This window comes from Antechinus flavipes, chromosome X (assembly GCF_016432865.1).
Source record: "Antechinus flavipes isolate AdamAnt ecotype Samford, QLD, Australia chromosome X, AdamAnt_v2, whole genome shotgun sequence".
NCBI classification, from domain to species: Eukaryota; Metazoa; Chordata; class Mammalia; order Dasyuromorphia; family Dasyuridae; genus Antechinus; species Antechinus flavipes.
In genome coordinates, this window is record NC_067404.1 from 14,706,440 (window position 1) to 14,728,868 (window position 22,429).

At 43.8% G+C, this 22,429-nt stretch overlaps 1 protein-coding gene across 2 annotated transcripts in view; it reads left to right on the top strand.

The window, feature by feature from the left end:
• The window catches only part of L1CAM (L1 cell adhesion molecule), a 47,267-nt gene extending 36,535 nt beyond the window's left edge, over positions 1–10,732 (top strand). Inside the window, exons 18-29 of one of the 2 annotated variants that reach the window (XM_051968094.1) lie at positions 1,144–1,363; positions 1,552–1,664; positions 2,002–2,206; positions 2,323–2,445; positions 2,674–2,850; positions 3,125–3,244; positions 6,147–6,308; positions 7,128–7,262; positions 7,873–7,945; positions 8,090–8,101; positions 8,261–8,281; positions 9,192–10,732. In XM_051968094.1, coding sequence (XP_051824054.1) covers positions 1,144–1,363; positions 1,552–1,664; positions 2,002–2,206; positions 2,323–2,445; positions 2,674–2,850; positions 3,125–3,244; positions 6,147–6,308; positions 7,128–7,262; positions 7,873–7,945; positions 8,090–8,101; positions 8,261–8,281; positions 9,192–9,426 — 1,596 coding nt within the window. In that variant the 3' untranslated portion in view covers positions 9,427–10,732. The remainder of the gene's footprint in view (positions 1–1,143; positions 1,364–1,551; positions 1,665–2,001; positions 2,207–2,322; positions 2,446–2,673; positions 2,851–3,124; positions 3,245–6,146; positions 6,309–7,127; positions 7,263–7,872; positions 7,946–8,089; positions 8,102–8,260; positions 8,282–9,191) is intronic. The other variant, XM_051968093.1, reaches the window with a different exon arrangement.
• Positions 10,733–22,429: the final 11,697 nt, after the last annotated feature.

A 22,429-nucleotide genomic window follows, 5' to 3' on the forward strand; every position in this document is an offset into this window, starting at 1 on the left:
AACCTTACATTTTCTATCTGTCTCTGGTGAACCCCGGGTCTTTTGTGGTTGGGGCACAATTCACTTTATCGTATCGTACCAATACGGCAAGTAGAGTGTCTGCAAATAGCCAGGCATTAGAAGAAGCTGGGGAAAGAGCTGACCTTTTTCTTGGGACTTCTTCCTTTCCACTTGGATCTTCCTGCCCACAATTGCCCATAGACTCAAGAACTCTCCGTTATTTCCCTTCTCTACCACAGCCCAGTTCTTCCTTTGCTCCAACCTCTGGAATTCAGAAGTTCAGAATTTCTTCCCCTGATTCTGAGAAAACTCCTCCCTTTTAAACAAAGTGCTAGGGGCTGCGCCACTCAGTTTCTTATACAATGACCTCTATTGCTTCAAGAGGGTGACGGGCCCTGTCAATACTCATTTCTGACCATAACACCTGTGGACCTTCTGCCTCCACAAAGGGTTGGATTGGGGATATATTCTTTTCATTCAAACCTTGTTTGAGCGTTATAATTTTGTTATATTCATTTTTAAAAAATGGTGTGTTGTTACTCTTTCCATTTACATTGTTATAGTAACCATTTCATTTTCTTGGCTCTGTTGATGTAGCTCTTTCCATGCTTCTTTCTTACTGCACAGTAACATTCTATTACACTCGTATACCACACGTTTGTTTAGCCATTATCCAATCCATGGGCATTAATTTTGTTTCCAATACCTCGCTACCACAAAAAGTGCTGCTATAAACATTTTGGTGTATGATGGGGACTTTCTTCTTATTTGTAGCTTCCTTGGGGTATAAGCCCAGTGATGGAGTCTCTGGTTCAAAGCAGATATTCTAATCACTTTATTTGCATATTTCCAGAGAACTTTCCAAAATGGTGGAACCATTTCATAGCAATTGATTAGCGTACTTATCATTCTACAACCTCTCCAAGTGTTGAGTATGGCCAATTTTTGCCAATTTGTAGGGTAGGAGGTGATACTTTAGGGTTTTTTTGATGTGCGTATTATTAGTGATTTAGAACACTCTCGCATATAGTTGGGAATACTTTGCAGCTTTTCTTTTGAGAACCATTTGTTTATATCTTTGGTCAAAACTATTTTCTCCTGCACCTGCTCACCCTTCTTCCTCACTCACTCATTCCCCCACAGCCTCTAAAATGGATGGATTGGAATGGGATGGAATTGACGTATCGAGTGCAGTGGCGTCAAAAAAATGAATCGGAATGGCAGGAGGCTACGGCGAAAGGCCCCAGTTTTGTGGTGTCTAACACACCCATCTTTGTGCCCTATGAGGTCAAAGTCCAGGCAGTCAATGAAGTGGGGAAGGGACCTGACCCTCAAATTGTCATTGGCTACTCTGGTGAGGATGGTGAGTACCTGGCCTATGGAAGAGGGTGAGTGGGTGTAAGATAAAGCTAGGAGTCTGAGTGTATGGGTAAAAGAGCTGGGTTGTATGTTGAAGGTGAGAGTTCGAGCTTGCTCTTCTCTAGTGCTGGGGTCAGCGTCGAAGAGAAGAGGTGGGCACACTCCAACTTCTGTCCATGGGTTTATATTCAGTTCCCCAGGCCATTCCTGTAATAGATATCGAGTCATTGAATGCAACTTCAGTGAAAATCAAGTGGGGGCCTGTGGACCTGAACAAAGTCAGAGGGCATCTTCGTGGATATAAGGTAAGGGGCCCAAAGAAGATGGGTGGGAACGGGGAACTGGAAGGGAGTGGGAAGTGAGAAGGCCTGCTGAGGAGGGGCCACGGAAGACACCATAAGCAATGTTGGGAAACGGAAAGGAGGTTGGCCCAGCTGAGCCCCCTCCCCCCAAAAGTGCTCCCCTTCTGAGAGTCTCTGAAGTACAGGCCCAAGTCTACACCATTGGGAAGGGGGGAAGGGCTAAAAGGAAGGGGAAAGGGTCTATCTGGGCCACAGGGGGGCCACAGCAGGGGCCTGAGATCCATGTCACTGGGGTACAAGGAAGAAGTACCTACCCACTCTACCATTTCCTTCCTCTCAGGTGACGTACTGGTGGGTGAATAGCCGCTGGAGTAGGAGCAAGAGACATAGCTCCAAAATGTCCATCGAGAGGCCCGCCAGCGCCACAGAAGCTGTCCTTTCAGACTTGCGGCCCTATAGCATCTATAACGTACAGGTGCAAGTGTTCAATGGTCGGGGCCTGGGCCCACCCAGCGAGACCAGGCAATTCTATACTGAAGAGGGAGGTGAGCAACCCCCCCTCCCCCTCTCCCTCCCTGTCTTCTCCAGTCTCCTGTTCTTCAGCCCTTCGTGGTCCCTCAGTCCAGACTAGATTCTGACCGTCTTTTGCCTTGTCCTTCAGTACCAGACCGCCCACAGTCACTGCATCTGCGACGCCTGTCTGACACAGCCCTACAACTCTCCTGGAAACCTCCTCTCAACCCAAATGGGGAGCTCAAAGGCTATCAGCTTTTTTATGAGGCCAGTAAGTACTTTTTTTAAATCTCAGGCTCTGGGTGGGGCTCAGTCTGATGGCTGAGGGCCATAACTATGTAAACTGGGAAAATTTCAGGGAGTGGGGAAAGGGGTACTGTTATACCAGGAGCAGGTTCTGGGATCCAAGGAATCCTGTATGAGTGGGGCATCATGGGAGGAGATAATCTGGCTGAGGGAAGGCGGTATCAATTTGGTATACTTTGAATCATCCCTATAGTTAACCAGGAGACAGAAGAGAAAGAGAAAAAGACCGAGCTCCTGCTTCCCACCATGCTGATGCTCAACCTGAGCGGCCTCAGCCCCCAGGCTCTGTACCACTTCCAGCTTCGGGCCACCACCAGCGTGGGCCCTGGTGAAATGATCACCCAAGAAGGAAGCACCATACTCAAGTCAGGTAGGAGCCTGGGGCAGAGGGAGGGGAAGGGGGGCGGAGAAAGGAGAGGCCCACCTGCTACCTGCCCAGGTGGAATGAGGTAGGCCTCCCTCCTCTGTCCCAAGTGGACCAGGTAGCCTCGATTTCCTGCAGGTCAATGGGATACCTATGGTGGTGAGGGGATCGAGCTAAAGCTAATGCCCAAGGGGAATGAAAAGTGCAAAGATGGGAAAAGAGGGGGTATACTGCATCCTCACTCTCCCACAATGTTTCTCTCCTTCTGACCATTCCACAGGGATCCCAACTTTCGGAAACATCTCGGCTGTGACCAGTGAGAATGCAAGCACTATTTATTGGTCTCCACAGGAGGGACAGCATGATGTCACATTCAAGATATGGTTCAAATCTGTAGAAGGTACTTCAGGGGTGTGTGTGTGTGTGTGTGTGTGTGTGTGTGTGTGTGTGAGAGAGAGAGAGACAGAGAGAGACAGAGAGACAGAGAGACAGAGAGAGAGAGAGACAGAGAGACAGAGAGAGAAATAGCAGACAAGAAAGAGAGATAGAAACAGAAAGACAGGGGGAGAGAAGAGAGAGACACAAAGAGAGACAGAGACAGATACAGACAAGATAGAGAGATAGTGTTGCGATACGGGAACCTCCTGCCAGTGGCTGCTGGAGGTCCAAATCAGACCTGTAGAATGGATCTCTTCATATGAGAGGATGATGATGATACAAGGAGACTGAGAGGCAGTTACTGATGTCTAACCTCCCTACTGAGAGGCAGTTGGGTTGTCTGACCTCCCTCCTCTTCCCTCTGCCTCTAATTTATCTCATGCCCAGTCCACAAGCAACACCTGTGTCAGCAAAGGCCGCCCTGCAACTCCTTCAGATGTTATGATCCACAGCTGTGGAGGCTCTGGGAGAACTGACCTGGCCCTTCCCTTAGGCACGGTCCTTAACAAGATAGAGACAAAGAGATAGAGAAGAGAGACACAAAGAGAGACAGAGACAGATACAGACAAGATAGAGACAAAGAGATAGAGAGAGGGGGAGGAGACAAAGAGAGACATATAGACAAGACAGAGAGAAACGACAGAGACAGAGGAGACAGAGACAGAGAGACACAGAGAGAGGGGGGAAAGAGAGGGAGAGAGAGAGAGAAGAGAGAGAGAGGAGCGCGATAGAGGGTACTCTCCAAAGTAGGATTTGTCATTCCTGACCCCAGGAAGAGGCATTGAGCCAGCCCTGCCTTTGAGCCTTCAGCAGTTCCTCTTCCCCTTGTTGACCCCCCACTTTACTGGCCACCCCCATGGGTCCGCTTCCCAAATGTCCCTTTTTTTTTTTGACAAAAAGGTCACACTCTCCTCTGAACCAGCCCAGGCACTGAATCAGGGCATAGTCACTGAAAAGCCTCTCTCTCCTTTGATTTTTTAATTTAATTCATGCAAAAAATATAAAAGTGAAATTGCATTTAGGGCTTTTTTTTTTTTTTTGGTGGGGGCAGGGTCTGAACCTGAGAAGGGAGTCTTATTAGGGTAAGGGAATTCCCTGAGTAGGAACCTCTCTCCACAAATCGTGGTCAGCACTGGCTCTGTCATAGGGCCTAGCTGGCCCCGAGGTGGAGCTTGAAGCCAGGCTTTCTCACTCTGAAGCTGCGTCTCTAGCTATTCATTATAGCCAGGCTGGCTCTTAATTTGTTTAATTGTATGTCGAACAAATTCCCTTTATCGGGATAATTATAATCCAGTGCAGAGAAATAGAAAATGGAGTGAAAACATCTCTTGGTATCTACACTGTCATTTTCACCTTTCCCTCACTATTGAGATCAGTGCTATGTGACATAGGCTAAGTCGCTCACCTTCCCTGAGCCTTGGACTCCTCATCTGTAAAACAGATTTCTGCTGAAGCTCAAATTGAGAATGTTCAGAAAGCATTCTGCAAACCTTAGAGTACAAAAGAAACGCCTTTTCTTTCTTCTTCCATCATCTTCATCATCATTAATGACCAGGTATCATAGTGCCTCGGCTCTGGAAAAGGGCTTTGAGGATATACAGTCCACTGGTGCGTCAACAACAAGACGCGATAGAAAGAGTGCTGGATTTGGGCTCAAGGGACCGGTCTGTCACTGTATGATTTGGGCAAATCCCTTCCCCTTCACGGGCCACAGTTTCCCCCTCTGTAAAATGAGAACATTGGATCCGATGGTCTCTGATGTCCCTTCCAACATTGGATCTAGAATCCTACGACAACTTGTCCGATGGTGTGATTTTATTTGGATTGGTGCTGTGAGATCTGACAGTTTTATTGTTTTTTGCTCACTCCTTATTCCCTCAAGGTTGTCAAGCGGCTGTGATGACCAGAGGCATTATTTGTTCAGGCAGGGGATGAATTCAAGAATACTCTTTCCATTAGAAATATCAATTCATTCCACCCATTCCAATTATATTCCCAACCACATCCTGCCATTTCTGGGACAGCTTCCTCCTCCTTTGTTTTAGCGTCATTAAGATCTGATTGAAGGACCCAAAGGTCATTAAAAAGTTCATCTGGATGAAAAATGGGAAGACTCTTTTGAAAAGACTCATTGTTTTTTCCAGAACTTTGCATTCTGGGCTCTCTTCCCTCCCTGGAAGAGCAGATTCTTCTTCTTTTTTTAAAAAGACATTTCATCAGTATCTTCAACATACTTTGATGCTTTATTTTCCTATCCCTTTCACTTCCTTCTGCCCCAGAATATTTTTTGGTAATTAAAAAAAAATAGTTGAGCGAAACCAACTGCCCCAGAGATTGCTGTTTATAGAATGTTCCACATCCATAGGACCATAGGAGCCTCTCCCCGCCCTCCCCACCTCTCTACCAAGAGGAACGAGGCACGGCTCATTGCCATGTCTTCAGGATGGAGATTTGTGGTTCCCCTTGGCTTACCTCGTCGAGCTGTTTCTGTTCATACTCTTGTCACCGTGGTGTGTCCTGCTTCTGATTGTTTTTCAGCTATCCTTGTTCTAAGGGTCGAGACTGTATGTCAAATGACAACGCTTGCTTATTAACCCTGTCCTTATTATTAGTTTCACTTCATCAGCTGGTGGGGGACCCCTGTTAGTGAGTCTGGGGCTTGACTGACATTTTGATCTCTCTCCTTCTACTTCTCTGGTCATCGAGTCATTCGGTCACTGACTGGTTTGTCGGAGGGACTCGAGGGATGTTCTGATGGTTTGTGGGAATGGTGAGACCAAATGCTTGAAGTTACTGTACCTTTGGGGATGTTTATCTTCTGTCCTCCCCTTCCTTCCTTTCTCTCCCTCTACTATTGCCCAAAGGTAAGAAGCTTATCCAGCCCCAGCATGTCAATTACAGTCAGAAATTCTACATTCAGGAGAACCTCGAGCCTGACACTCAGTACATCATCAGCTTCTTTGGCTACAACTACACAGATGAGATGGTGCTTTTCAGGGAGATGGAGGTGAAAACCGGTGGCACAGGTGGGTTCCTGAGCCCAGAACTGCCTCTGGGTCCTTTGGTGCGATACGAGGTCGTGCGGATGAGGTTGAAACGTGGGACTGCAGACCAAACCCTGACCCATTGACTGAATCTCCACTCTAGTCCTGGATCGAACCCCGCCCTTGGTCACTGGCCGAATGCTTCCTCGGACTCCCGGTGCGTGCTGCAGACACGTGCCCATTTTTAGGAAGTCTGAGCAAGAGGCTGTGAATACCTCAGGGCAGACCTTCCCTGCCCTTGTCCTCCTCACATTTAGTCTACGACAGGGCTTCTTAAACTTTTTCCAGTGGTGACCTCTGTCCGAGAAATGTTACACGATCCGGGTATATAGTTTTATAAAACAGGCTTACAAATCAAACATTTACTGCTAAGAAGGCAGAATTTCACAACTCCACATTCAGTTACAAGACCCCCATATGGGGTGAAGAGAACCATGGCTTAAGAAACGGGCTTCTAGAGTACAATCTTCCTTTCTAAAAATATTAGAGGATTTATCTGGTTTAGAAATCTTCTGGTTTCTGAGCCACGCTCATTTTAAGTGTGTGCAAATCACAGCCAGGTGTCTGGGCAAGAAAGCCAGGGGCCTTTCCCTAGCTTTGGCCCGGTGGGGATGGAGGGGCGGTGTTTTACCCTTTCCTTCAGAGCGTGCTGGGCAGGGCCTTCCTCCGAGCTCCCCGTGGCCATGTGCTTTAGGGTATTCACTCACCATGACGGCCCTTAGAGTTTCTCCAATGGCTATTTTGTTTGTTTGTTTCCCGGCTCGGGACTGGGTTCCGCATCTCCGACCCTTCCCGCCTCAGATCGAGTGAAGCTGACGCCCGGGAACTTTGCCACCAAGAGCTGGTTTATTGTCTTTATAAGTGCCATCATCCTTCTGCTTCTCATCCTTCTGATTCTTTGCTTTATCAAGCGCAGCAAAGGCGGCAAATACTCAGGTAAAAAGATCTGCTGCCCCCCACGAATGGTCACACAAAATACACGTGTACACCTCTACGTGCATGTGCATGTGGCTATGTATCCACCTACGGATAGGCTTGGGAGGTCACTCGGGGCTTCTGGATCATGTCTCCATGCTCCTAGGAAAGGGGTGGGCAGCCAAAGAGAAAGGAAGGCAGGGTGGAGATGGTCAGAATCGGAGGCCGCAGGAGTCGAGGGGCAAGGGAAGAGGCTCCCGCTCTGGCCGGAGCAGTGTCCCTGCCTGACTCATTCAGTCCTTCATTCATTCAACAAATGCCTGCTGAGCATCTCCAGAACCCAGTGATGAGCACTGTGGGGCTGGGGGATGGGGAGCGGGGAGCGGGGTCAAAGATGAAGAAAATTGCTTCAGGAAGAGCACCTGACTGCGAGGATTGTAGTAAAGATTGAACGAGATTTCTTGGTAGACAGGCAAAGTAGGCTCTGCCCCGATGTGGTCACGCTGGGAGGCTGTGGGAGCCCGGGGGTGGTTCTTGGAGGTGGGGGTCTTTGGGCTTTGTCTGGAGGGTTGGAGCAGGGAGAGGGAGAATAGCAGAAAACAGTAGAAGCCATCCTTTCCTGTGTCCATAGTCAAGGATAAGGAAGACACGCAGGTGGATTCTGAGGCCAGGCCGATGAAAGACGAGACATTTGGCGAGTACAGGTGAGTGGCGGGTGGGTGGGAACCGGGGGGAGACACTGGTGTCCAAACTTGTCCTTCTCAGCTGTCGGGTGGGCTTCAGAGGGGCTCGGAAGCCTGCCTGATGCCATGTTTTTCTCTCTCTTCTTTGCTGCTTGGGTCCTTCAGGTCCCTGGAGAGGTAAGGCAGCAGGGGTGGGGCAGGCTACAGGCCAGGGTCCTAAGAGCAGGCTGATCAGTGCTGCTGGGGTGGGATTTTCCTTGGGGGTGGGGAGGAAGGGCCCTGCCCTATACCCCCATTCCCTGACACTTTTCTCTTGTTCTCCCCTGTCTACACCAGCTTCTCTATCCTTAAATATAGGTAAACTGCCTCCACCCCGGGCTCATCCCGGAGCAATCTCCTTGCTTTTGTCCTTTCTCTCACCCTCCTCTCCCAATTCCCCTCCTTGGCTCCTAGACTCAGGAAGAACGTGACCCCCATCTTTCCTGCCCCTTCCCCTACCTCTTCTCCTCGAACTGAGCTTTGGGGTCTGCATGTCACGGTTCTGTTCTCCCCTCTTCGAGCTGGGCTGCCCCTCTTGCCCTTTTGGTATTCTTTTCTCCTAATTGTGGGCTGTCTTGATGCCTAGGTGAGGGGGTAGGGAAAAGCTAGGGAAAGTCGAAAGTGCTTTTGAGGTGTGTGCCCCTGTGGTACCTTGAAAATTGGAACCAGGGGCTCTGAGTTCAAATCCTGGTTTCCACTTCCAGTCCCCTCGTCTGGAAAACCAGGAGGTTGGACTAAATGACTTCTAAGGTCCCTTTCAGCTTTAACCTATGATCCTATGAGTCAACCTAGATAGGCTTCATCTGGAAATCACAGGCTCTCAGGCACGACCATTTCCTGAAACATGGATGTTTATATTACCATTCTTGCATTATCTAGATCATTCGTTCTACTATGACACGAGGAACTTATTCTCTCCCCCCCACCAGAGACACGTGCATTTGAATTTCTCTGGTTTCCCAAATAGTCCCCGAGGCATGACTGGGGGACGGAGAAGATGACCTCAGGGTCCCCCCAAACTCTACTAACATGCATGTTCCCCTTGGCCATGAGCTGGGCAGGCTCCTTGCACGTGCCGGTCTTTGCACGTGCTCTCTGGGCATGGGAATGCAGAAAGCACTCATTTTGAGGGGACGAAGGAGGGGAAAGCCAGGGACTGTCTTCCAGACGTGGTCAGGGCGAGGGCTCCATTCTCCCGCAGCACACCCAAGCCTCCCTTCTCTTCTAGCGACAACGAAGAGAAAGGCTTTGGGAGCAGCCAGCCTTCCTTGAATGGAGACATCAAGCCCCTGGGCAGTGACGACAGCCTGGCCGACTACGGCGGCAGCGTGGACGTTCAGTTCAACGAGGACGGCTCCTTCATCGGCCAGTACAGCGGCAAGAAGGAGAAGGAGGCCGCCGGAGGCAACGACAGCTCTGGGGCCACTTCTCCCATCAACCCCACCACTGTGACCCTGGAGTAGTCCAGCATCGCATCCCGGAGGCAGAGGGGCCCGAACGCTCCCACCAAGTCAGCTTCTGTCTCCTCGTCGCCGAGGGGTTTCCTCCATGCCGCTCCACGGGGAGCCCCTGCCCCTCTTCCTCCGTCCCCGGGTGGGTGGGACACAAGGATCGGGGGACCAGGGCATCTCCGGATCCCCTTCTCCTCAGCCCTTCCCCATATAATTGCCAAAAATGAAGTCCGCTCCTCCCCCATCCTGCACCCAGGTTTTCTCCCACCCAGGGACTGACCCCTAGATGTAAAGTTACCACAGCCGGCCCCACCCCAAGCCCCTTCTAGCTCTTTTCTCTGAGTGGTGACAGTTTGGGAGGGTATGAAGGGTGAGCCCCAAGCAGTGTCTCCCAGACCCTGTGACCCTCACCCTCTGGAAGGGCTGGGGAGTGATTTGGGGGATGTGTAAAGCATGCCTCTTTAGGACCAGGGCTAGAGCCTCATCCCTGCCTCGCCTGCTAGGCCAGGAAGGGGGTGCCGCCGGATAGCCGAACACCCCTTCCCCCAGCCCCTTTCTCCCTACCCCCTCTTCGGTCAGCCTCTCCGAGGCTGGAGAGGGGAGTCGGGCCCACGGCTGGGCTCATCTCCACCACTCTGATGGCTCGAGAGTCCCCCCCATAGCAGGACCCCAACCCCTCCATCCTCCATCCCTTCCTCGCTTTCCCCCAGGTCCCCTTCACACTGCTTCCAGGTGCATCTCATACACAAGCTGCCTTTGTTACACACACAACGCTGGACAAGAAGCCGAGTGGCCTCTGTCAGTCGCCCGTCGAGCGTCTGACTCCCTCCCGCCTCCCCCGGGACCCAGTATCCTGACCACATTCACTCCATTCCCTATCTCTTGGGTTGGGACGCAGAACACACAGACACAAGCTCTCCCCTAGTTCGTCACCCTCCCCTGGTGCACCTCCCCCTCCCCCAGCCAGTGCATCCTTTCTCAGTGTAAATACCTTGTGACTTTGGACAGTTTGTAGCCTCCTCTGCTCTCCCCCCCCTCCCTGCTAGTGTGTAGGCCCATGTCTGAGTCTAGGTGGTTGCTAGGTTTCCATAGCGATTAGCTTTGATAATCCCATCCCAAGGAAAAAAAAAACAAACACAAAAAATGAAAAGGAGAGGGGGGAAAGTGGAAACTGTCACCCCTCCAGCAGCGCCGTCGCAGCCTCCGTCTGTACACGTCCGCTTGGTCTGTTGACAAACTCCGATGCCCTCTTTTTATATTATATATATGTACATATATGACAGAATTATAACAGTCAAATAAAAACCTGGAAATGACATTGAGACTCTCTGGCTGTTGTTGGTGCTCGAGCAAGGTCCCCATGGTGGGCCATGGAACGGAGGAAGGTCAAGGAGAAGAGTGCCACTTGGGGCTGTTCCCATTCCTTCTTGGACCTCAGTTTCCTCCTCTGTAAAGTGAGAGGTTTGGACCAGGTGTTCCTTAAGCACCGTTCTCCAAGATGAATTGGGTACAGCAGTTGAGATCTCAGCTACAACCTGAGGCTGGGTAGGGGGGTTGTTTTTAGAAGCTCAGAACTTGAACAGTGGGGTATATGAGCCCCTGAATCTTCATCTCCCCACATCCCTGGCCAACTCTCAATACACACACACACACACATAAAACTATCCTACAGAGAGAACCTCGGTTTCCTGGAGGAGGAAATAAGAGGACATCAGAAATCAGGGCAATCTTTTCTTGGCTTGTGGTTCCCCAGGCTGCCATTCAGAAGTTACTCTTCAAAACCTGTCTCTAGGCACTCATCTGACCATCACATCACTAAGCTGGATGTCTTCTGTGTGCTCAAAGATTTTGCTTACTCCTTTCCTTAATCATCACATGAAGGGCAGGCCTGTGGAAGAGAGGTTCAATTTGTTGTTCGTCCCCCAAAGCAGAACAAGGTGGGGAGTAATTACCTTTGGAGTAAGGCCAAGGGTTGTAGAAAGGCCACGTCAGGAAAAACTCAAGACAACAGGAGTTCTGCTTTCTTGCAGGCTTTGCCAGCAGACTCTAGTCTTGGAGGATCTTCCCCTCCCAGACTGATTCTGTTGGGAAGGCAAACTGGGCCTTAATTCTTAGTCTTCAATCACTGAAAGGGTGTTGCCTCAGACAAACAAACCTGGGAAACACCTTAGAATTCCAATAGACTTGGGATGGAAGATGCCATCGGCATCGAGAGAGAGAACGATGGAGACTAAATGTGGGTGGAAGCATAGGATTTTCATCTTTTTGTTTATTTTTCTTTCTCATGGTTTTTCCCTTCTGGTCTGATTTTTCTTGCACAAGATGACAAATATAGAAATATGTTTAAAAGAATTGCACACGTTTAACCTATATCAGATGGCTTGTTATCTTGGGTAGGGGGGAGAGAAGGGAGGAAGGGAGAAAAATTTGGAACACAAACTCTTCCAAAAATCAATGTTGAAAACTATCTTTACATGGATTTGGAAAAATAAAATACTATTGAAAAAATTTTGAAAAACCTTAGCTTAGAAAGGCCATGGTCTTCCATTGCATCCAGGGCCGTCTCCAGTCATCTTGATCTATATCTTGCTACTGGACCCAGATGGCTTCAGAAGACAGAATGAGACTGACGACTTCCTACAGACCCTTCCTCACTTAAATTCAACTCACTTGCAAGTCAAGACATTACCTCCTTGATATCTTCGATCGTCTTTGAGAATGAAGGACCAACGACAACCGCACGATATTGTTTATATAATGAGGATTCCTTTTGCATATGGATTGGAGTGGACTTCTGAGATCCTTTCCAAGCAGGACGGTGCTGGTAAAAGCTTAACAACTGAATGTCCAAGGAAAATGTATATAGACTTTTCAGTTTAATAGGAATTAGCAAACTTTTTGCCCTCGCTTTTTAGACAATCGACAAAGCAATAAATCAAACCCTGGTTTGGGACATTTTCTTTCCGGGTGTAAATGCTAAATTGAAACTTTAGCAATTGGCTCTAGTGAGCTGGCACAAGCTGGTTGCCTACTTCCGACTCTCAAATTTGGTGATTTTCAATTTGGTTAAACATTAATTGATTACTAGATAGCAGGCACTGTGAGGGATTTGCCTTGTCCTGGAGTCGAGTGCCCAGCTGCCAGCACATCTAGTCTCATTTTCCTTTGGTTGTACACTCGACGTCATGGACAATTTCAAGAACTTATTCATAAACTCACATTCGGATATAGATCATCGAAAGAAATCTGCTGCGACACACCTGGCAGTTCTCAAACTTCCTGTTCTATCCAATTTAGCTGAAGTCCCAGGGCTGAGGTATTCTTCAGGTTCCTGGTCATTCTATTCTGGCATATCCTCAGTTACGAGGTATTTGGAGTGCTCAGGGAGGTCTAGCATTTCTGATGTGAGAGCTGCCGAGCCCTTTTCAGGGATGCTTATCCACCATTAGGGTCCACCTAGCACCCAGACCTTGCCCGTGGCTCCAAGAAGCTGTAGCTTGCACCGTGGCCACATTCTGATAAAACCATCTTGGCAGAAAGGATAAACCAGGATGAGGGTAATGGCCTGACTTCAAACCCACCGGTTACTTAGGGGGATGTATGGCTCAGAATGGTGAGTGGTCATCATTTAATAAAAAGCTGGAGAGATCTCCAGGAATAAAGTAAAAGTTGATTGTATGTTCTCCCGAGAAGCAAAAAGCGGGGGTCCCTCCCCTAGAGCAAGCAATCGAAAGGAGGATGCACTTCTGGGACAGGTTTGACACATTAAATAGTCCCTAATGCAAACACCCCTCCCACCACTGACCCTCATCCTCATTGGCTGAGGTTCTTAAATGGTGGGAACTACCCAAGAAATGGAACTTGGCCAATAAGTACATAGTTGCCCATATTTGATCGAAGTTTGGACAAAATGATGTCATAGGAAGATAGTGGAAGGACTTGGGTATGCCCTTGGATCAATGGCTCAAAGACCTTCAGTCCTACTCCAACTCGGAAAGAGATGAAGCCTTACTCGATTTTCACAACTGTCTTGAGAGATCTCACCTCATCTCATTCACCAAGCAGGTGAAGATTTCTCTGAAGGTAGAATGGGCGTTTGAGAGCGTTTTGTTCCAGCAGCCATGAAGGCAGCTGAAGCAAAAGTGCTCAGACCTTAGATCAAAAATGTCAAGGTTACCCACTGTATCATGGACCATTGCTGGGCTTCTTGACCTTTGCCACGCCACTGGACTTTGGTGACTCTGGAAGAGAGTGAGGCTGACAAGTCTGTGCAACTCTGCCTCATTAAATCCAGTTCACTTTAAATCAAGTTGTGATGCCCCTAGTCTTTGAAAATGAGGGATGGAACAACAACATCCTCAGCTATGGACGATGCCTTGTTCCCAAAGGACCCCTTGTTCTGCTCTCAAAACAGAAAGGAAGGATGTCCTCCTGTGCAAATCTCTCCTGTGTCATCATGATTCTTTCTGCCAATGAAGAGAGTTTTATGTAAATGTCCCAGCCTTGACCTGCATTATACCTAGTGATTACCTGGCAGTGATTACCTGGCAGTGATTACCTACCAATTAAGTTGAGGTTCATTCTCCCAGGACTATGTACACAAAAGTACACAATCTTTCCATCTTAGAGTATCCAAGTTTACAAAAACAACAGCGACAGGAATTTATATGGCATTTTATGGTTTCACTAACAATCTCTTTTGAATCTTATAATAGCTCTATGGATAGAGCACTACAGGGATTATTACCTCAGTGGTACTGTTATGAAAGATGAGGTCAAGAGAAACTAAATGACTTAGGTCTTGCTGACTGCTCTCTCCATTGTACCTCCTTTTCTTGCCTTCCCCAAACTTACACTCTAGAGTTTTTTTGGTAAAATGTTTATTCATTTAAAATTCAAATACAAAACGAGAAAAGGAAAAATAAAGAACATTTCCATGTATTACAGCAGACCATAAGAGAGGATTCAATATATAAAAAAAACTAAAATTCTGATTTAATGTCAATACATGTTTGATTTATCTCCCCAGGGTCATGTAAAAATTTCTCAGGTGAAAAGGGGTCGAAAGTGGGAAAAGTTTAATTAGCCCTCATTCAAAGGCTATTCGAGAAAACCTATATAACAAGTCCTACACATTGTTTTCAAAGCTACCCAACTTTGCTTCTTTTTTGGTTTTCTCTTTTTCTCTGCTGTGTATTTTTCCTTTATTTTTTTCTCCTTCCTACTCTTCCCCCCCAAAAAAGCCCTACAATTAAATGCAGATAAACACACGCATATATAATATATATACACTCACATATATACATACACTATACATATATCAGATATATTTGTACATATACACACAGAGATATCTACAAACATACACACAGACATGCATACAGATATGTATAAGACTCGTATTCATATTTCCACTTGTGATTTCTTTCTCTGGAGCTTCTTTTTCTATAGTTTGAAATCTTTCCATGGTTTTCTAAATGAGGGCTTATTTAAACATTTTCCACTTTCGACCTCTTTTCACCTGAGAACTTTTTATGTGACCCCGAGTATATAGGTATATAAAATAGGTAGACAAATTAAACATTTACTGATAATAAATCAGAATTTTGTGACCCCCACATTCAGTTACAAGACCCCATATGGAATTGACAACCACAGTTTAAGAATCTGGGGACTAAATCAAGCGGCTCCTTATTTCCTACACCAAAGCAATATTACAACATAATCACATCCTTCTGAGAGATTTTGGATGAACGTTTATTTTTGTTTGCTTTTAATTTTACTTAAACTTAAATACAAAATGAGAAAAGAAAAAAGAGAACATTTTTTAAAAAAGAAGAAAGAGAACATTTTCATGTACATAGTGGAACATGAGAATGATTCAATATAAAACGATAAATTTCCATTTCAAGAAAATCTATATAACAAATGCTACACATTATTTTCTTAAAACTACCCATATTTGCTTTCTTTTAGGTTTTCTTTTGTTCTCTGCTGTGCACTTTTTACTTTATTTTTTTTCTCCCTGCAACTTTCACTCCTCCACCCCCACTCTAAAGAAGGCTACAATTAAACATATTTGTGTGGGTGTGGGTGTGTGTGTATGTGTGTGTGTGTGTGTACACAGATATCTCTAAGCATAGACATATCTACACGTATATCTTCTAATGGAAGATAAGGATAAGACCCATAGTATGCATATTTTCACTTGTGACCTTTTTTCTAAAGGTGGATAGTATCTTCCTACATAGTCTTTCCATGTTTTGCTAAATGAGGGCTTCTTAAACTTTTTCTACTTTCGATCCCTTTTCACCTGAGAAATTTTTATGTGACCCTGGATCTATAGGTATATAAAATAGGTGTACGGATCAAATATTTACTGATATTAAATCAGAATTTTGTGATCCCCACATTCAGTGACATGACTATATGGAGTCGAGAACTACAGTTTAAGAAGCTGGGCACTAAATGAAGCAGCTCCTCATTTCCTACACCACAGCGATATTCCAATAAAATCACATCCTATCTAAGAAATTTTCTTTTTTTTTTTATTAAAGCTTTTAATTTTGCAAAACATATGCATGGACAATTCTTCAACATTAGCCTTGCAAAATCCTGTGTTTCAATTTCTCCCCTTCCCCCATGCCCTCCCCAAGTAGTCCAATATATGTTAAATACGGTAGAAATATATGTTAAGTCCAATATATGCATGCATATTTATACAATTATCATGCTGCACAAGAGAAAAAGTGAAGCAAAATAAAAAGCAAGGAAACAACAACAAAAAGAGTGAAAATGCTATGTTGTGAACCACACTCAGTTCCCACAGTTCTCTCTCTGGGTGCAGATGGCTCTCTCCATCACAAGATCATTGGAACTGGTCTGAATCGTCTCATTGTTGAAGAGAGCCATGTCCATCAGAACAGATCGTCATATTTTTGTGGTTGCCGTGTATGATCTCCTGGTTCTGCTCATTTCACTCAGCGTCAGTTCATGGAAATCTCTCCAAGCCTCTCTGAAATCCTTCTGCTGGTCGTTTCTTACAGAATGATAATATAACATAACATTCATATACCACAACTTATTCAGCCATTTCTCAATTGATGGGCATCCACTCAGTTTCCAGTTTCTTGCCACTACAAAAAGGGCTGCCACAAACAGTTTTGCACATGTGGGTCCCTTTCCCTCCTTTAAGATCTCTTTGGGATATAAGCCCAGTAGAAACACTGCTGGGTCAAAGGATATGCACAGTTTGATAACTTTTTTTTTTGTTGTTGAAATACCTTTGAAACAAATAGATTTTATTCACAAAGAAAGAGTCAGAGCTAAAAACAGGTACACATCAAAGCTAAAAATAGGTACACAGGTACACCAATGATGAATACAGAGTAATCAAAAGCTATTTATCTTTGATGAGGAGCCTATCAGATGACTAAGATATGAACATGGCATTAAAAGGTACTTTATTAAAGACATCCATATGAACTCAAACAGTTTGATAACTTTTTGAGCATAGTTCCAGATTACTCTCCAGAATGGCTGGATCCATTCACATTTCCACCGATGCATCAGTGTCCCAGTTTTCCCTCATCCCCTCCAACACTCATCATTATCTTTTCCTGTCCTCTTACTCAATCTGACAGGTGTTTAGTGGTATCTCAGAGTTGTCTTCATTTGCCTTTCTCTGATCAATAGTGATTTGGAGCATCTTTTCATATGACTAGAAATAGTTTCAATTTCTTCATCTGAAATTGTTTGTATCCTTTGACCATTTATCAATTGGAGAATGGCTCGAATATCTGAGAAATTTTCTATACAAGTTTCTTTTCTTTTAAAAAAATTTTTAATCTGATGTTAGAATTCTTACAAGGTGCTAAATCAGTAGAATTGATAGAGACAATGGTTGTTTAGCAGGGTGCTTAACAGTTCTCTAAATGTACTTAGTACTTACTACAGTTCCAAAAGATTCACACCTGTAAGAGAGCATATATAAGGAGGAGCCCACTAAAGGACAAGCCCACTCTTGGAGGAGGAGACAGATTCATTCCATTTTCCACCCCTGTGATGGCTGGAGAGATTCGGAGGGAGCTAGAGGCAGAAGAGACAAAGGACTAGTGGCAAGAGCTCTTGGAACCAAGGAGAAAGCTAGGCCTCTAAGAAAACTAACCGGGCCCAAGGAAGGACACAATAAAGGACACAATAAAGGATTTGGGCCTTAACTCCTCTCTGCATTTGAGGGGATTATTACTTTGCACTGAAACTAAGGCTGCCTCCAGAAGCTCCCCAAGAAATCTGCTCCCAGAGAACATATTTTAGAGAAGAACATTGCAATCTAATTTTAAACTTAAGTACCAAATAATAAAAGAAAAAGCATTTTCATGTACACAGTGAAACATAAGAAAGGATTCAATACGAAGCAATGCATTTCCATTTTAAGAAAACCTATATGATAAATATTACACATTGTTTTCAAAGCTGCCCAGCTTTTCTTTGCTTCTCTGTTGGTTTTCTTTTTGTTTTCTGTTGTGCACTTCTTACTCTTATTTCCTTCCCTTCTCCCCAAAAAAAGACTACAATTAGGCGTGGATACACACACACACACACACACACACATATCTACACAATACAGACAGTACTGTGCATGTTTCCACTTGTCATCTATTTCTCTGTGGATAGCATCTTCTTTCATAAGTTCAAATCTTTCTCTGTTTTTTCTAAATCAACCAGTTCATCATTTCCCATACCACAGCAACATTCCAACCCAATCACATTTTATCTGAGAGATTGTCTATGAAGGTTCCCCTCCCCCCCAATCATTTTTCTGCATTTCTTTTATTCTTGGCTATATAGGTTTTATCTAAACAAGAAAATTTTAATTTAAAATATCAAAATTATTCATTTTACGCTTCAATAATGCTCTTGCCTTATAATATGGTTTAAGGTCTAGATACGACTGAATCTGCTTCCTTTACATCTTTCCCCCCTTGGTTTCTTTGAAGTTCCTGACCATTTTGTTCCTCTAACTCAGTAAATTTTTTTAGTAATTTAATTGAAATGGCATTATATAACTAGATTAGTTAGGTAAAAGTGTCTTTTTAAAAATTATATTGATTTTTACCTACCCTTGAACAAAGGATATTATTTCAATTATTTAGATCTAATTTTATTTGTATAAAAATGTTTTATGTTTATATTCATATAGTTAAATTCATCCCATTCACATTCTAAAGTATAATTACTTGTATATTTTCCTCCTTCCTATTTCCCTCCTTTATCCTCCTTATCTTATTTACGCTATCCCTACCCCATTCTTCTGCTTCACTTCTACCTACTACTTTGCCCTCCTATCCTTAATCTACTCACCTCTCCAAGAATTCTTCCCTTATCCTCTTCTCCCACCCTATCCCCTTGCCTCTTATTTCTTTCTGAATTTAGGCTTTTATACCTTTCTCTATGTATTTTTGTTCCTTCTTTAACCCATTCCCAATGAGAGCAAGGTTTCAGCACTACCCATCCTCCCTCCTACTTTTGTATTTCTTTTTCTTTTCTTTTTGCTTCTTTTGTATGATATAATTATTCCTTTTTATATTTCTCTACAGTTTTATGTATTTTTAGAATCACCCCATCATACTCAGCTCAGTCCAAGCCTTTCCTTCAAACTTTCAAAATAAAAATGAGCCATAAAAGAATTAATAACATTTTCATATGTAAGAAATAAATTATTTGACCTTATTGAGTTCCTTATAATCAATCCTTAATGTTCATCTTATATTTCTCCTGGATGTTATATGTCGAATTTTCCCTTAACTTCTATTGTTTTTGTCACAAATATCTGAAAGTCTTCAGTTTGCTAAATGTCCGTTTTTTCCAACTATGCTTAATTTTGCTGGATAAATTACCCTTGGTTACCCCAGCTCTTTTGCTCTACCAAATGTAGTATTCCAAGACTTACCATCCTTTAATGTAGTAGCTTCTAGATCTTATATAATCCTTACTGTAGCTCCACAACATTTATAAATTATCTTTTTTTATGTTGCTTCCAATATTTTCTCCTTAACCTGGGACTTTGAAATTTGGCTATTAATATTCCTGTAAGTTTTGCTCCTGGAATCTCTTTCAGGTGATGATTGGTTGATTTTTTTCTATTTCTACTTTGCTTTCTTGTTCTAGAACTTTGGGCAATTTGCCTTGATACTTTCTTTTAATATTGTATCAAGATTATATTTTATCATAATTTTCGGTTAGCCCGACTACTCTTATATTATTTCTCCTCAGTATAGTCTCCAGATCAATTGTTTTTCTGATGAGAGATTTTACATTATTTTATGTTATATCATTCTTTTGATTTTGTTTTATTATTTCTTTGTGTCTCAGATCATAATTAGCTTCTCTTTGCCCAGTTCTAGTTTTCAGTGAATTATTTTCTTCCTTAAGTTTTTGGTTCTCTATTTTAAATTGGTTGACTTTCCATTTCACAATTTTCTTAATTTTCTTGGTTTGCTCTTATTTTTTTTTGGTAATTTTCCTTCATTCCTCTTATTTAGTTTTTAAAGTCTCCTAAGAAATCTTTTTGTGCTGGAGATCATTTGACGTTTCTCATTAAAAAAAGGAATGGCTTTTTTTCTTTGTAAGCTCCATTATGAAGCCTGATCTTTACTATCCCTACAGTAACTATCTATGGTTAGGTCGGTTAGGTTCTTTCTCCTTTGCTTGCTTATTATTATTATTATTAATTTTGTTTTCAGCAACTGTTAGTGTGATCAAGTTCTAGTCCTGAGATATGGGAGAATAATGCCCAATGCTTCAGGTCCTTCTTACTGTTCTTTTCTTTTCTTTCATTACTGTTATTTTCTGAGATTTGTTCCGTAGCTCAATCTTGGGCTCCTCTCTTCACTCCTAAGCTTGGCCTAGAAGTCTAAGATACGCAAAAAAGAGAAAGCCAACTCTCAATGCCAAAGAGTGCAGATAACATTCTCCTCTATCCTAAAACTTTTTCTCCCATCATGGACTCACCAATTCCCTCCATAAATCTGTCCAAACTCACGTTCATGGCTTCCATGATACTACCTATCCATCTCATCCTCTGCTGTCCCCTTTTTCTTTTGCCTTCAATCTTTCTCAACATCAAGGTCTTTTCCAATGCGTCCCAGTCTTTTTCAGCTTCAGTATTTGACCTTCCAGTGAATTGCCCGAATTAATTTCTTTAAGTAGCGACTGAATCTCCTTACTGTCCAAGGGATTCTCAAAAGTCTTCTCCAACACCATAATCAAAAGTGCTGATTCTGCCACTCTCACAGCCACACAGTGCTACTGAAGAAAACCAGAGCTTTGACTATACAGACTTTTGTTGGCAAGACGACGCCTCTGCTTTTTAGTATGCTGTCCAGATTTGCCAAAACTTTCCTTCCAAGGAGCAAGCACTTGTAATTTCATAGCTGCAGTCGCTCTGTGCGGTGATCAGTCCCAGTCATGCAGTCCCCCAAATGATCTTACTCCCTGCAGTCCCTCAGGTGACTACATATTACAGTTGTTCTCTCTCCCTTGGAACTGAAACCAGGGACTCTGCTTTCCTGCAAGTGCCCCCAGCCAGTGCGCTCCCTGCCCCTCTTCTACTGCACACACCTGGTGAGAGCCAGCTCCTTCTTCTCCACTGTGGCAGCCCAGCCCGTGAAGAGTCTGGTAAGAACAGCTGGACCTGGCATCCTTTGGCAGTGGAAGGTTCTTCACTCTTTTCCCACTCAGCCCAGACCCTCACACTGTCTATGAGATGAAAGTTTCTAAGGCTGAGGCAACCTCTCGGTCCAGCTTTCTTCGGGACTTGTTTGCTCATTGTACAGAGTGGACCTTGAGGTGTTTTCATTTCACTCGGATCAAATCTTTGCCGCAAGAAGTCAGATCTTTCCATTTGGTCTTCTTAAGTTCTTAGGAGAACAATTGCTTTGCCTTTACTATTTTTTATCCCTGATGCTTTACATTCCCTTTGAGTCGATGTCCTGTTTTTTTCTGTGGAGGAAATTTGTAGAGCCAAACATTTTCTGATACTCTATCTTCCCAGAATACTCTTCTGTGAAAGTTTCTTTCCAATTTTCTGCATTCCTTTTATTTTTGGCTACATTATATTATTTATACAAGAAAATTTTAATTTAAAATAATTGAAATTATCTATTTTATTTTTTAACAATGTTCTTGTCTTATAACATAGTTTAAGGTTTGATACTGCTGAATCTCATTTCTTTACATCATTTCTCCTAGTTTCTTTGAAATTCCTGACCTTGCCATCTTCAGCAATGAGATGAACCAAATCAGTTCTAATGGAGCAGTAATGAACTGAACCAGCTACACCCAGAGAAAGAACTCTGGGAGATGACTAAGAACCATTACATTGAATTCCCAATCCCTCTATTTTTGTCCGCCTGCATTTTGGATTTCCTTCACAGGCTAATTGTACAATATTTCAGAGTCCAATTCTTTTTGTACAGCAAAATAACGGTCTGGACATGTATACTTATTTTGTATTTAATTTATACTTAAATATATTTAACATCTGCTGGTCATCCTGCCATCTGGGGGAGGGGGTGGAGGGAAGGAGGGGAAAAATTGGAACAAAAGGTAGGCAATTGTCAATGCTGTAAAATGCATATAACTTGTAAATAAAAAGCTATTAAAAGTTTAAAAAAAAGAAATTCCCGACCTTGTGTTCTTTCAAACGAAATTTGTTGTGATTTTTTTCTAAGTAAAATAAATCTTTAGTAATTTAATCGGGATGACATTGAATAAATAGTTAGTTAGGTAAAATTATCATCTTTCATTATATTGGCTTTACCTCCCCATGAACAACAAATATTACTCTAATTATTTATGTCTGATTTTATTTGTATAAAGAGTGTTTTATGTTTACTTTCATATAATTCCTGTGTCTGTTTTTGATGGATATACGGTATTTTATACTGTCTGGATATTTTAAATGACCTAAAACAATATTGAAAATATTGGTGACACACAGCAATTTCCCTAG